Source organism: Glycine max, chromosome 1 (assembly GCF_000004515.6).
Source record: "Glycine max cultivar Williams 82 chromosome 1, Glycine_max_v4.0, whole genome shotgun sequence".
Taxonomy (NCBI): domain Eukaryota; kingdom Viridiplantae; phylum Streptophyta; class Magnoliopsida; order Fabales; family Fabaceae; genus Glycine; species Glycine max.
Window position 1 is genome coordinate 47,206,660 of NC_016088.4, and position 15,102 is coordinate 47,221,761.

The following is a 15,102-nucleotide window of genomic DNA, read 5'->3' on the forward strand; positions in this document are numbered from 1 at the left end:
TATGTTTTGTCAAATATAGCCAAAGTCATTGAATCCATGTCCATTTTTTATTATGTTAATCACATTTTTTATTAAAACATGAGTAAGTTTCATGTAAGTAAATCTAATGAAATATTTTTTTATTATTATAAAAGAATTGGAGCTTCTTCTAAAACATAAAAAAAATCAAACTAAAAAAAAAAACTAAAACGAACCAAACATGTAAAGGTTTCTTACCTTACTAGTACCTACTAATTATCATTTTTAAAGTCTATTTCCTTTGGGTTTTGTGGATCACATCCACAATCTTTTCTCTGGTTAACCAATCAGGAAACAATCATTTTTTCAAAAACATATTTTGACATAATTTAAAATTATAAATGATTGAATTGGAGCTTCTTCTAAAACATAAAAAAAAAAATCAAACTAAAACACACCAAACATGTAAAGGTTTCTTACCTTACTATAGTACCTAGCAATTACCATTTCTAAAATCTATTTTCTTTCGTTTCCATGGATTACAATTGATCTACAATCTTTTCTTTAATTAATCAATCATGAAATAACTATTTTTTCAAAAAAAATATGTTGACATAGTTTAAAAATATAAATAATTGAATTGGAACTTCTCTAAAGCATAAAAAAATCAAACTAAAAACAAAACTAAAACAGACCAAACATGTATGTAAAGGTTTCGTACCAATTAAAATTTCTGAAGTGTAACATTTTGACATGTCACAAGATCATTCCGCTATTCCAGTTATCCATTCCCATATATAATCCAAACCTAAATAACCTATGCCCCGATTTTGCTTTATGCCAAATTCCGAATAACTAAGGTTGTCCAAATTCACCATTTCTTCCCAAAATTCTTCAATTGGTCATTCATTTCCATAATCCAAAAAAGGTTTCAGATTTGGCTTTTCACAACATCATCACCAAAGTGGTGGAGCAAGGAAGCAAGTGCTCATGGCTACAGTGGCATCATCAATGGTTGCATCGTCTTCGCCCTCGAGTCAACCCTTTTGTTCCTTTTCAAACCCCAACTCATCATCATCATCGCTCTCTTTCAAAACCAAAGCTATTACCAGGACAAGACCAAGAACAAAAACCAGAACTAGAACAACGAGGTTAACATGGCTGAATCCTCACCCTCGTGGTGCTTTGGTTGAGGCAACACCACCACCAACAAGTTCACCTCCTTCCCCAAAAGATGGATCTATCAAGGTGCTTGCGCTTCCAGAGAACCGTGCTGATGACATTCAAGCTGAGGCTAGAGCCCTGGCTCGTGCTGCCAATGCAACTGCCTACACCCCTCAGCTTGTGGCCTCCAAATATGGCTCCCAACCCATCAAGGTTTTTCACTTTTTCTTCTTATGTTTCTCCCAAAGTTTGAGTCTTTTTGGTGATATCTTTCGTGGGTGTGACTGGTTTTTGTGATTTGATTTGACCCTTTTTCTTGGTAGGTGGTGGGGAGGGCCCTTCAGGTTCTGAGTGCGGTGGGTTTGTTTGGATTGAAGCTTTTATTGGACCAGAAAAGTGGAGTGCTTGATCAGAATAAAAGGATTCGTGCAATTGAGCTTAGGGACACATTCACTCGGCTGGGACCAACTTTTGTCAAATTGGGTCAGGGATTGTCTACTAGGCCTGATATATGCCCAGCTGAGTATCTGGAGGAGCTCACTGAACTTCAGGTATTGAATTTATCTACCCTTTTAGCTCTTGACTTGATTGGTGTAGTGTAGCCTGTTAGATTTTTTATTGGTTCTAGGGGTTGATTAACTTGGCATTGTGTGGGAATTTTGATTGCTTCAGTGATTATGTCTATATGCAGCATAAGAAGCTATGGACTACTTCATTTGACTTTATGGTCTTTGAAGATCTGTCTTTAACTGAATTGACTGACGTTTTGTGATTCATGTAGCCGATCTTCGTGTGATACAACATTTGTTGTTGTTGTTGTTGTTGCTGCTGTTTGTCAATGGACAATGTGAATGATATCCAATAAAAATTTATTCACTAATGTGGTGGAGTCACTAGTAGTAGTGAGTTGTGTTGTGGCCTTTATATATTCGTTTGTGCTGTGAAGATGTTTATGAATAAACTGGTTACTTAGGTAGCCTTGATTATTTCTGTGCTTTACCAGGATGGATTGCCAACATTTCCTGATGAGGAGGCCTTTGCATGCATTGAGAGGGAATTAGGACTATCTATTGACTCTATCTTTTCTACTATATCTCCAACGGCTGTAGCAGCAGCCAGTTTGGGTCAAGTTTATAAAGCCCGGTTGAAGTACTCTGGGAAACTTGTTGCTGTTAAGGTGCAACGCCCTGATATTGAAGAAGCTATAGGAATGGACTTCTACCTAATTAGAGGTTTAGGGTCTCTCATAAATAAATATGTGGACTTTATCACCAGTGATGTTGTTGCTCTTATTGATGAATTTGCACGTAGAGTCTTTCAAGAGCTTAACTATGTGCAGGTTAGTTCTTCAGCCAATATCAAACTTTGTATCTTAGTTGAGGCCAAGCATGCATGATTCATGTATTACCAAATTTTGCATCTTATATTTTTCTTTATGAACAAGGTTTTAAATCATGGTTGTGGTCGCGATTGCAGTTTCGTTGCAATCCTTGATGATGTGGTAATTGTGGTCACGGTGAGTCAGTGACTCCAAAAACCTTGACACTGCAGCCAAAACCGTGGTCACAAACTGTTTTCTAAAACCTAATGAAAATAAAAAACAAAAATAAACATTGAACCCTTTGCAGTTTTGCCAATTTTTAGGCCAAAGGCAAGCATACAACCATGGTATCTTTTTTCATTTGTTATTCAAATCTTCCCTAGGGTGATGTATGTGTCGTATGTTAATGGATAAAGATACATGTTTCTAAATTATGTAAGATATTTGTTGGGATTGAATGTTAATTTTGACAGGTTCATGCAGGAGGGACTAAATGCAAGGAGGTTCAAAAAATTGTATGCTGACAAGGAAGATATCTTTGTTCCTGATGTTTTCTGGGACTATACAAGTGCTAAAGTACTAACAATGGATTGGGTTGATGGGGTCAAACTAAATGAGCAAGAAGCAATTGAGAGACAAGGATTAAAAGTCTTGGATCTGGTAAATGCAGGCATACAGTGCAGTCTCAGACAGTTACTCGAGTACGGATATTTTCATGCGGATCCTCATCCTGGGAATCTTTTGGCAACACCTGAGGGAAAGCTTGCTTTTCTTGATTTCGGCATGATGAGCGAGACTCCAGAAGAAGCAAGATATGCCATAATTGGTCATGTTGTTCACTTGGTTAACCGAGACTATGAGGCCATGGCTCGTGACTACTATGATCTTAATTTTTTATCAAGGGATGTTGATGTATCTCCAATTGTGCCAGCACTTCGAAACTTTTTTGATGATGCACTTAATTATACTGTGAGTGAGCTCAACTTTAAGACACTAGTGGATGGTCTGGGAAATGTTTTGTATCAGTATCCATTTAATGGTGAGATAAACTATGCTTTTCAGTGACTTATCATTTCCTATAATTTATTTTCCTATATTAGAGTGATTTATAAATATAAAATATTTACTTCTTATTCCTAAATCCTAACTTTCTTGCAGACTCTGATCGGTTGACTTTTGTTTTTCTGTTCTTTTCCCCTTCTGTTGACAGTTCCAGCATACTACGCATTAATATTTAGGTCTCTCACTGTTTTAGAAGGTTTAGCATTGTATGCTGATCCCAATTTTAAGGTACTTGCTGCATCATACCCGTATTTTGCTAAAAGGCTCCTAACAGATCCAAATCCATATCTAAGAGATGCTCTTATTGAGTTGCTTTTCAAGGATGGGAAGTTCAGGTTTGAAATCTGCTTCTATCTTAAATCCATTGTTGTTTGAATTTGATGCTGTAGAATAATTTATAAGAAGTGCAGTTGAATATTCATTAATCTGGTCCAGTGCAGATGGAATAGACTTGAAAACCTGCTAGATCAGGGGAAAAAGGATAGAGATTTTTCTGCTAAAGAGGCTTTACAACCTGTCCTAAAGGTATTATTGAGTCCAGATGGTGAAGAGCTGAGGAATCTAGTTATAAAAGAGGCTGCTCGGGTATCTGAAGCTTTTACCCTTGGCACAATGTCTGAAACATACCTGTATATTCCTGACTTCATTAGGACCCTTGTCTTCAACGGCAATGCAAATGGACCCTTTATGATGTCAGAAAGTGAAATGCAAAGCATGCTAGAGCTTAGAGATCAAGTGATTAGAATATGGGGACTTCTTCGATCCTCCAGTGATTTTGATCCAGCTATGCTGTTACCAATACTACAGGTGATTATATTATTTTAACAGAGCATTTTGTAAATATCATTGCATACTAATTGAAAGGGAGTTGGTGGAACATTTCTATCTTGGAGCATCTAAAGATGTTGTATGATGGAGTAATGGATCAAGGAATTTGATAGTTGAAAAGATGTGTCCGTGCAATCAAAATATAGCAAACAATTACTATAGCCCTTAATCAACATTAAAACATAAGCAATGATATTAAGAGCTTAGATGATCTTCAAAACTGAACTTATAGTTTTAATATAGGACTCAGTTAACTTTGAAATTTACATTAATAAATTAATTTCTTTAAAACCATTTCAGCCTTTTTTTGTAGTTGTAATTTTACAAAAAATGACATTTAATATGAACAGGTCCTTGAGCAACCTGAGGCACGCAGACTTGGGGGGCGTGTTGTGGGTGGGATCACTCAACGACTCGCAGCACGCTTTCTTCAGCAAGTACTCCGAGTTCCAACAACAGCTTCAGAATAGATTCCGTGCCAATGTAAATGCTAGATAAGGCATGCATCTTATGAAGTTTGAATTACTTTTGTGTTGCTCAAGGTTTATTGAGATCTAATTACTGGTTTCATTGTGCTGTGACATTATTGTCTTCATATTGATTGACTGGACCATATGTCACACAATGGTATTCTGTCCTTGCTTCTGCTAATATTTTTGGTTTTTCATTCTTTTTTTTGTCAGGCTATTGTGGACAGAGAAGATAGGAGTTACATTCCTAACACAAGAAAATGGAAGTGAGATATTGATTCTTGCGAAAATTGTTTGATTTTCCTTTGTTTCTTATCCTCCAATTTTGTCCAAGAATCTGTATATATGATTTGCTCATCATTATTGATGCTGGATATCATGATCAGCATCAACATTCAAGAGATCACAATATTATAAAAGCAATTGGTATATCATTGTTGTTACATGCACAGTTGCTGTTTACTTTTTGATATGGCACACATATTTCTCTTACATGTACTGCACGCGAAATTGTTTTAGTGACTTGCTTTTAAAGTTTTCTGGAGGGGTTATACAGATCAATAATATGTGCACTCACTTGTCGTTTGGTCATTGTGGCTGCTATGAGTTGGTGAGTTGTGGGAGGGATTGGTAAACTAATTGAACATTAATTTTATTCCTTATAGCATGAGATATTTCATGTTCTCGAACTATGAAAACTTTTAACATTAATAGCTTGAATTACATTATTGTGGATATATTGTACTTAGTCCAGCTGACTTAATTAGGGTATTTAACCCCCTTAAAGAAAGGGGATGCACTTAGAAATAAATAAATAAATAAAGTGTATTTATAGCTGTAGTGTTTGGTTTGTATTTTCATTTTATGTTTCCATTTCTTGTTTTCATTTTCTGAAAACTGTTTTTATTTTTAAAAGATTAGAGTTCTGAAAATATGCTTGGTTTGATTTCTTGTTTTTTACTTTCAAGAAATAAAAATATTGAAAATGTGTTTTCAAAAGGAAACGTATTTTTAGATTTGCTTAAAATTACATTCTTTGTCACCGTATTTTCATTTTACCCAAACGAGGTTTTTGTTTTCAATTAAAAACACTAAAAATGAGATTTTATTGTTTCCAGGTTTTCATTTTACCCAAATGAGGTTTTTGTTTTGGTTCTTTTGTTCTTGTTATGATGGTGACATGAAGTTATAACCTTTGACTTCTTGCATACTATCCAAACCACACCACTATTTTATAGTTTGTTAATCTTGTGCTTGTATTTTATTATCATTTCAATCTTAACTTTTCTTATAAATGGTGTTAACCATTCTTTAAGGTGCACTTCTTGACTTTCTCTAAAAAAAAAGGTGCACTCCTGCAAAGAAGTGAAATTTGGGTCAAATTGCACATGGCAATCTGTATTTTTGAACGAGGTGTTATTATCATATCAGCAGGTGATTCATTGTATTTTTGTCCACTCATTGTGTGTATATGGCAAGTACATAGATTCTGAAGTACTTCTGGTGCAATGTCTATTTCACCACAGAATATGATCACAATCCAAACTCTTTCTGCCATACAAATCCAAAAGATGTTTTTGGATTTGCGACCGCATGATTGCTTGAATGCACCAAATTCAATTCCATGTTTTTTGTGGTGGTTTTGACTGTAACTGTAATACCCATTAGAGAAATTTAGTGTATAATTTATCCTTCAGAATATAACACTTAGAAGAAGAATTGGAGGCTTTTCTTTATTTTAATTCTACAATATCATTAGATGGCTACCATCCTCAAGAAAGAAGACAAAGAGCATGGTCTTAAAAAACATATGGGTAGCAGAATTTTGTTTATTCCCCCGGTCCGGTGTTCCCAATAAGTGTGATCACTTGCTTGTGCCAAATGAATTATCTACTTTAATAGATGCGTAGTGTATGATAAAGAAGTGAAAAACCATAACCCGAAATTATAGGGACATACGTTCCACATGAGAGAGAAATGGAGAGAAGTTATTTATGCGTTTCGGGCTCGTATTTGATGTTGTCAATGAGAATCACGCATTTACACACTTGGCGATTGAACAATTCATGTTTAATTTATATTTTACTATTTGGTAAATTTAATTTTTGATCCGTGAAAATTAAAGACAGATAAGGGGGTTTATAATCCTTGCTCAATCAAGTGAGTTATATCCTTGATTACTACTCGGTAAATTTAACTTGAAAAAACTTAGTAACTATAATTAGTTGTTAAAAAAAAAACTAAAATCACATTAACAAAATGAAACATCTACCAAATTTGATTGGTGAATAAGTTCTGCAATTTCTGTTTATAGGATTACAGCCAGGTGGTAAGTTTGTTGTTCTTTCGTTTTAATTATGTCACCTACATACGAGGAAAACTTGTATCTATTTGTATCTGAAATCAGAATTGAATTCTCCCTCTTCTCTGTTCCGTAGGTATTTTAGTTCCTAGGCACCACAAATTAGCAATCTTCAATAACCAAAGTCTAGTCTCCTAATGATTGCTCAAGTAGTTTAGAGTTGAGACATGCATCCATAGTTTTTCAAGAGGATTTAAAAACTCGAATGATGAGCTTTCAAGTGGATTGGAAAGTTAATTGGAATAAATTTAAAAGTGAAATTAAATTTTCAGACGAATAATTACTTGTACCAGTGATATTTTCCCCAAAATTATTGGAGTTTAGTTAATACCGGTTAGTTTAAGATTGGGACTTAGTTAGGATAGATAAACTTCTAACTTCAATGATTGACTGATGGTTACAAATTCCCTATTAATAATCGGAGACTTTTATGATGGAAAGTTAACAACTAGCTGACTAATCACACCAGTTGGCTGCATTGTTAGCGTTTTAGATGATTAATAAAAGAAATTAAAGAAAAGATTTTAAGGATTTTGAAGTTTTTGTTAGTTATGTAATTTATCTGAATTCATATATAAGTTAAAAAGTGATTTTGTATGTTAGACTTAAATAAATATATGTAAATCTGACTAATTTTATCTTATTTAATGTTATAATTCCTAAAATATTCTTCATTTAATTTTAATTCTATTTTCAGTGACTCATTTTTATTCATGACAATGAATTCTAATAAAGATATTTTAAAAATAATCTTATTTTTTACTTGAGATTAAGAAGATTAAATGATGTCAATTAACTTTCTTAATTAGTATGAAATTAATTATTTTTGTCTATATATGAGTACAAAAGTATAATATAGGAGGTGTAAACTCATTATTGCGAGAAGGGAAAAGATGGCTCGGTAAAGGACTGAATTGAAAGCTCTTGCATCCAAGCCTTTTTTGAGTTGGATGTTGCTAGCTTCACCAGGCATATTGCTTGTGCACCCAGCAAAAGAAAATTCTGAAAATGGCCTTAAGTGTTTTCTTCTTCTTTTTAAGTTAATTTTTTTATGGTAGCACATTCATTCGTTCGTTGTCTCGGTTTTTTTGGTTTTTTCATTGTCGTGAGAGATGCATTGTGCTGCTTCGGTCGAGGTGAAAGTTTTACAGAGGTATGTTGGTGGTGGTTGTGACGGTGGTTGATTGTTGTTAACGGAGGTACTTCGGAGGTACGTCGACGTTCTTTGTTTGTTTTTTTTTTTTTTTTGCATAAAATATGGATTAAAGAATCCATAAGTTATATAAAACTTACAGATTGGTTAATCCATATGAGTTATACGAAACCAATCCGTATGAATTATACGAATTTTTTAATTAAAAGAAATATTAAATTTTTGAATTTTTTTAAATTATAAATATATTAATATGATTGTTAAAAAAATTAACGTGTATAAAAAATTTACTTGTTTATTTGTTTATTTGAAATGTAATTCGTATTATTATTTTAAATATTTTTAAATAAGTGTAGATTGATAATTAATTTGTAAGTATTTAATTTTATATTTTGGAAATGATATTAATTGTGAAATAATTTAAACTTGTAATTTATGTATAATTTATTTGAATTGTTGTGGTCTAAAATTGATTGTTTTTTGTGGTTATAATTTCATGAATTAGAATTAAGTTGAATAATATAATTTATTTTACTACAATTGGTTAGGTTATACTTTTTTATGTATTATATGGTTATCAATTTTAAGTAGAAAAAGTTGATGTTATTGGTTTTTAATATATAGTGTTATCAATTTTAATGCTTTATAATATTATATGCAGTAAAAAAATTACATAGGGTTTTGTATGATAGTATATGTATGGTGCAGTTAGGGGTTGTTTGTTTGTGATGTTGAAATTTTTGAATGTCTTGTTAAGATGGACGGAGATCAATAGATGTGTGACAATATAATGTCTGAAGAAGTTGATATGAATGAACAAAATGAAGATGAAACTGGTGTGAATGAAGAACATGTTGATTGTTTTGATGCGTTCAATATTTCTCAGGTATTAATATGATTTATTGTTATTAAAGTAATAAAATGAATGTCCCTTGAAGACTAAACTTGTTTGGATTGTATTGTAGGTGTTTACTACTCGAGATGATGTTTTGCATTAGACTCTATTTATTGCTTATGAAATTGGATTTATGGCGGTGATTATGAGATCAGACACAAACACTGGTATGAGAGGAAATACTTCATTTGTCTTGATTGGTTGTGAAAGGAGCGATCAACATAGGTTTAGGAAGAAAGATTTTGTAAGAAGAGATATTGGCAGTAGGAAATGTGGGTGTCCCTTTAAGCTTCGTGGGAAACCAGTGGTTGGAGGCCAATGATGGATGGTGAAATTAATGAGTGGGAGTCACAATCATGAAATGACAAAGTTATTAGTTGGACATCCATACGTTGGTCGATTGACTAAGGATGAAAAGACAATTATTATTGATATGAAAAAGTCAATGGTGAAACCAAGAAATATTCTGCTAACGCTGAAGGAGCACAATACCAATAGTTATACAACAATCAAACAAATATACAATGCAAGAAGTGCATATCTTTCTTCCGTAAGAGGCAGTGATACTGAAATGCAACAACTAATGAAGCTTCTTGAACGAGATCAGTATATTCATTGACATAGATTAAAGGATGAAGATGTTGTATGCGATATCTTCTAGTATCATCCTGATGCAGTGAAGTTATGCAATGTCTATAATTTTATATTTTTGATAGATAATACCTACAAAACAAACAATTACAGGCTCCCGTTTCTTGACTTTGTTGGTGTGACACCAACGGGGATGACATTCTCTACAGATTTTTCCTATTTGGAGGGAGAACATGTAAATAATGAAGTTTAGGCTTTAGAACGGTTTCGAGGTATTTTTCTAAGATTTGATGCCCTCCTTGGAGTTATTGTTACCGACAGAGACTTAGCATTGATGAATGCAGTGAAAACTGTATTCCTTGAGTGTACCAACTTGTTGTGTAGGTTTCACATCGACAAGAATGTCAAGGCAAAATCTAAATCCCTAATTGGTCAAAAAAATGCATGGGATTATGTGATGGATGCCTGGGGGAGTTTGGTTGATTGTCCTTTCGAGCATCAGTTTGATGATTGCCTTAAGAAGTTTGAAATTGTTTGGTCACCATGGTCAATGTTTGTTGACTATGTTAACCAAACATGGATAATTCCCCACAAAGAAAAATTTGTTAAAGCCTGGAGGAATAAGGTGATGCACTTAGGAAACACAACAACAAATAGGTATGAAAATTGTCATTTTTTATTAGGGTTTAGGAATTAGTGGATAAAAATACTTGTATTAGTTTATTGTTTTATGTGTATTTCATATGTAGGGTTGAATCTACTCATTGGGCTTTAAAAAGACTATTACAAAATAGCCTTGGAGACCTATGTAGTACGTGTTTGGGAAGCCATGAACAACATGATCACGCTGCAACACACTGAAATTAAGGCATCCTTTGAGACAAGTACACATATGGTTGGACAAGTTTTTAAAGTTACCTTATACAAGAGACTACTTGGCATGATATCAAGGTATGCTTTAAATCAGATTGTTGTTGAGTTTGAGCGTGTACATTATGCTGACAAAAATCCTTCTCGTTGTAGATGTGTCATGAGAACTACTCATGGTCTTCCATATGCATGTGAGTTATCCAAATATGTTGTTGGTAACATATCACTTGAGACAATCCATATGTTTTGGCGGAGGCTAAGTTTTTCAGACCAAGAGTTATCTGAGCCCCAAGTGAGCATAACCAAAGAAATGAAAATCATATCCAAGCGATTTGAAGAGTTTGATGTTTGTGGCAAAGTTACTCTAAAGAGTAAACTCCAAGAAATTGCCTACCCTGATCTAAACTCTATGTGTCCTCCTCCAAAAAAGGTCAACACCAAAGGTGCTAAGAAGAAACCGATGACGAAACATCAAAGATCAACAAAGCGTGATCTGTCTTACTGGAAGTATGTTGATGCTTTATATTCTGTGCAAAATAGTAATTCTTCAGTTAAACGTAGTGCATCATCATCTGACCAGGCAATTCCAAGAAAGACTATGTTGACATTGGATCAATTTCATCCGTGCATTCACGATTCCATTGAAAAAATTGTCAATGTCAAAGTTGACGGTAACTGTGGATATCATGTAATTGCTGCCTTATTAGGTACGGGTGAAGATTCATGGTCGTTGGTTTGCAACCATTTGCTTAAAGAACTTACCAAATGGTCTGATGAGTATATCAATCTCCTTGGTGACATAGACAGATTTGAGGAACTAAAGAGGTCCCTACTTGTTGATGGATTATCCATGGTATGTAATTTATGTTTTATTTTTTATTTAAAATTTAGTTTAAATAAATGTAATCCGTATAACTATAACATGCAGGTTACCATGGACAAGTGGATGAATATAACCGACATGAGATATGTCATTGCATCAAGGTATAATGTTATCCTTGTATCTCTGTATCTACAACAAAGCATGATGTTTTTTCCTCTTAGAAATCAACCACCAACAGATTCTTCTGTGCATCACGTAATATGTATTGGTTACGTGTATGACAATCATTTTGTTTAGGTAGATTCATCATAATCTTTTTTTTTTAATTTATGCAGTGACTAACTCCATATATTAGTAGAATGCAACAATACATAAATTTGATGATGTTGAAAACAAACTATGTTGATTTAAGTGAAGAGTGAACATTTAGGTACCTATGTCATTGTCATGTACTACAATAATATACAGTTGTTTCATTAGAAATTCACATAATTATGTATTATACCTTATGTTCAAATGGTTTAGGGTTACTATAATATGTAGGGTTTAGTGTTACGTGCGTTGTTAGGTTTAACTGTGACGTGAAAACTAGGGTTTAGTAGAACATCAAAATGTAGGGGTTTTGCTGACTAGGGTTTAGTGTTACACTTTAGGGTTAATTTGAAACTTATTAAAAAAATTTTAACGTGTGGAAAATAAGGTTTATGGTTTAATTCACGTGTGTTGATATAAGCGCTTCGATAGTAATATAAAAAACATTTCAAATAAAATTGGTAAAATAAAAATAATGTCAAACAAAATAAAATGATAAACATTGTGTACACATTTGCTAAAAAATTCTAAATGTCTTCATGCGTCTTCCATGCGCCGCCTTCGTCGCGACCGCACATATACATTGCGATCCACAATCACACCTCTAGCGATCCTTAGATATTCTTGCATGACATCGTATGCTTCTGTGCCTTCAGTCACTATCCTTAGGTTGAACAATCGCTCCAACCTTTCAGCTATTGCTTGGCAAACCTCTTATGACATTCACAACAATGGATAAGGTTTAACCATATTGCATGTTTAAATAAAATGAAATTAAGAGTAAGATGAATATATATGTTACCATTGCATGTTTAGGCTGCTCCATATGAGAAGGTGCATGCACAGGTGCTTCCTCCATAGTTGTTGTCACCACTGGGTACTGAGGCATATCTAGTTCAACATATGTGTTATCTTGCACGACAGATGGATGTCTGACTGGATCTTTGGGTTGTGTCGGCCTCATGAATGGATGCGAAATCATGTAAAACCAGTCCATGTAGTTTGATGAACATTATTCAGGCACAAGACAAATCTGATCCACCGATGCAAGGTACTTAGAGACGTATTTCCATTTGTCAATATCTTCTAAGCATAATCCTGAACTCGGAGAGTGTGGAGGAATCGTCTGAACATACCCAAACTGTCGCACAACCCTCTTTGGTCAGTGTATGACAACAACGGGACCCCATTGGATATGTCCAGAAAAACAAGAAATGAGCTCAAACTCTCTAACTGCACGGTGGTCACAGTAAGGCATCTAAGAAACATCATCAGATGTCAGTCGATCTAGACGCTTTCAATATGTCGACACTGGTAATGCCTTTGCAGAGGTCCAGCGACAAACACGTGGTTTCCTTTCATGATAGTCTGTAGCAGTAATAGCCTTAGCAACAGATGAAAAATGCTCATAAATCCAACACTATACATATTTTCAAAACAAAAAATATCAAATCAATAAATAAAAAATCAAAAAACAAAAAAATAAATCAAATTCAATTACAATTACCTGTAATAGTGTGATATATCCAACAAGTTGTTTGCCGCTGCTCTTAGATGCATCATTCAAATTATCTTACATATGCACTAAGGCAGAAACTCCCCATGCGTAGCTTCCTCTCTAACTGAGGTCTCGAAAGGCGTCCAAGAACACCACATGCACGTCTGTTCACTGTTGTTAGTAAAAAAAGTGTAACCTAACAAATGCAGTAGATAATCTCGAGTTGCTACAGTCCAGTATGCGACATCACATTCGCTACGATAAATGTCTCGTAGGCATGATAGTCATACATATGCCCCATGACACTGTACTGCCTCAACTCTGGCTTCATCTGCACTGACTTCAAGTAATTCCACTGACTTCATCAACAACCTTTCAGCTATTGCTTGGTAAACCTTCCTTCCATGGGAGGATAACTTCAATTCAGGATGTTCCTAAAAAAAATTAAATAATTTTAACAATAATAACAAATACTTATTGAAATATAATTTATTTAAAACTATACTGTTAGCTCTTTGGCAAGTGTACCAAATCGCTCGTAGTAATAATTTATCGGTAAGCCGAGTGTCGTACCACAGGGATTTTGTTGCACTTATGTGAAGTAGTTTTTAGTTTGTAAATTGTAAATTTAGCGTATTAAAGTAAATGTAATCTAAATCTAGCAAAGGATAAGAAATTTAAAATAAAAGATAAAGATAATAGATAAGATAAGATAAAAGATTTAAGGATAAGATTGAAAGATAAAATTAAAAGATAAAATATTTAAATTGCGATAAAGATAACTACTTCTATGAAATTCAAATAAAGTCTAAATCTACTAAGCCTAACTACTTACTCCTAATAAAACCCAACAGTAAAATAAGGAATAACTACTTCTAAGAAAAACCAACAATAGAAAAATAGGGAATAAAATCTATATATTAAAATCGCTAAAACCTGACAAGTCTAATTAGCCTAGGTATATGAATTCAGGATTTGTCTGTTATCAATACCAGTGAACTAATTCTGCCCCACATCTATCCATCTACTTGCCCCTGATGCCTCACGATGACAAGTCTACCTTAATTACCTATCTTCCAAATGCCCTTTGCGAAGACTCAATAACTAAGATGCATTAAGATTACATTCTAGATGTTTGCTAAAGCATGGGCATTGGGGCATTAGGTCATGCTAACCCAATGATTTCTTTCTTTTATTGTTCTATAAAGCGTTACCCTCTCCCGAGTGGCCTAACCCTTAAAACCGATTCACACATTCATTCCTTATCCCTAATTAGGCTTTACCCTCTCCCGAGTGGCCTAAAGACTAACAGAAAATAAAGTCTGAGATGCAGAATAAATAAGAAATAAAAGCAGATAAAAGAACCTGGAAGGAAAACCCTCTAAAAGATAACCCGATAATTTCTTCCTTTTAGTGTTCTATTAAGCGTTACCCTCTCCCGAGTGGCCTAACCCTTAAAACAGATTCAAGTATTCATTCCTTACCCCTAATTAGGCTTTACCCTCTCCCGAGTGGACTAAACCCTAACAGAACCTGGAGGGAATTCCTCTTTTTGTTGATAACTCTTGAAATGCTCCATACATCATTGGCTTTTTAGGCCTGCCAGGCCCTAGCTAGGGGATTAGCCACTCATAGTCATGAGGTCTTTACAATGAGAAAGGGGTGAAAGAAAGATAATAAGAATATAAGGAAAGGGAAGGAAAAGGAGAGAACTGAGTGCCAGAGGTCTGAAAACTGAGCTCTCAGGAAGTGTGTTCGTTTTCCTAGGCTGACCCTCTTATTTATAGGTGCAAAC

General features: G+C 34.2%; 1 protein-coding gene across 2 annotated transcripts; it reads left to right on the plus strand.

Moving 5' to 3' along the window:
- The first annotated feature begins 698 nt into the window (after nt 1-698).
- Nucleotides 699-5,234, plus strand: LOC100802848 (protein ACTIVITY OF BC1 COMPLEX KINASE 3, chloroplastic). 2 transcript variants are annotated; one of them, XM_006573354.4, is made up of 8 exons: nt 699-1,335; nt 1,446-1,673; nt 2,126-2,461; nt 2,927-3,482; nt 3,654-3,840; nt 3,946-4,312; nt 4,684-4,832; nt 5,017-5,234. In XM_006573354.4, the coding sequence occupies exons 1-7, from the start codon at nt 949-951 to the stop codon at nt 4,801-4,803; spliced, it is 2,181 nt and encodes a 726-aa protein (XP_006573417.1). In that variant the 5' UTR covers nt 699-948; the 3' UTR covers nt 4,804-4,832; nt 5,017-5,234. The 2 variants fall into 2 exon arrangements, with proteins under 2 accessions (XP_006573417.1, XP_003516441.1); XM_003516393.5 differs by having other exon boundaries at nt 704-1,335; nt 4,684-4,816.
- The last annotated feature ends 9,868 nt before the right edge of the window (nt 5,235-15,102 follow it).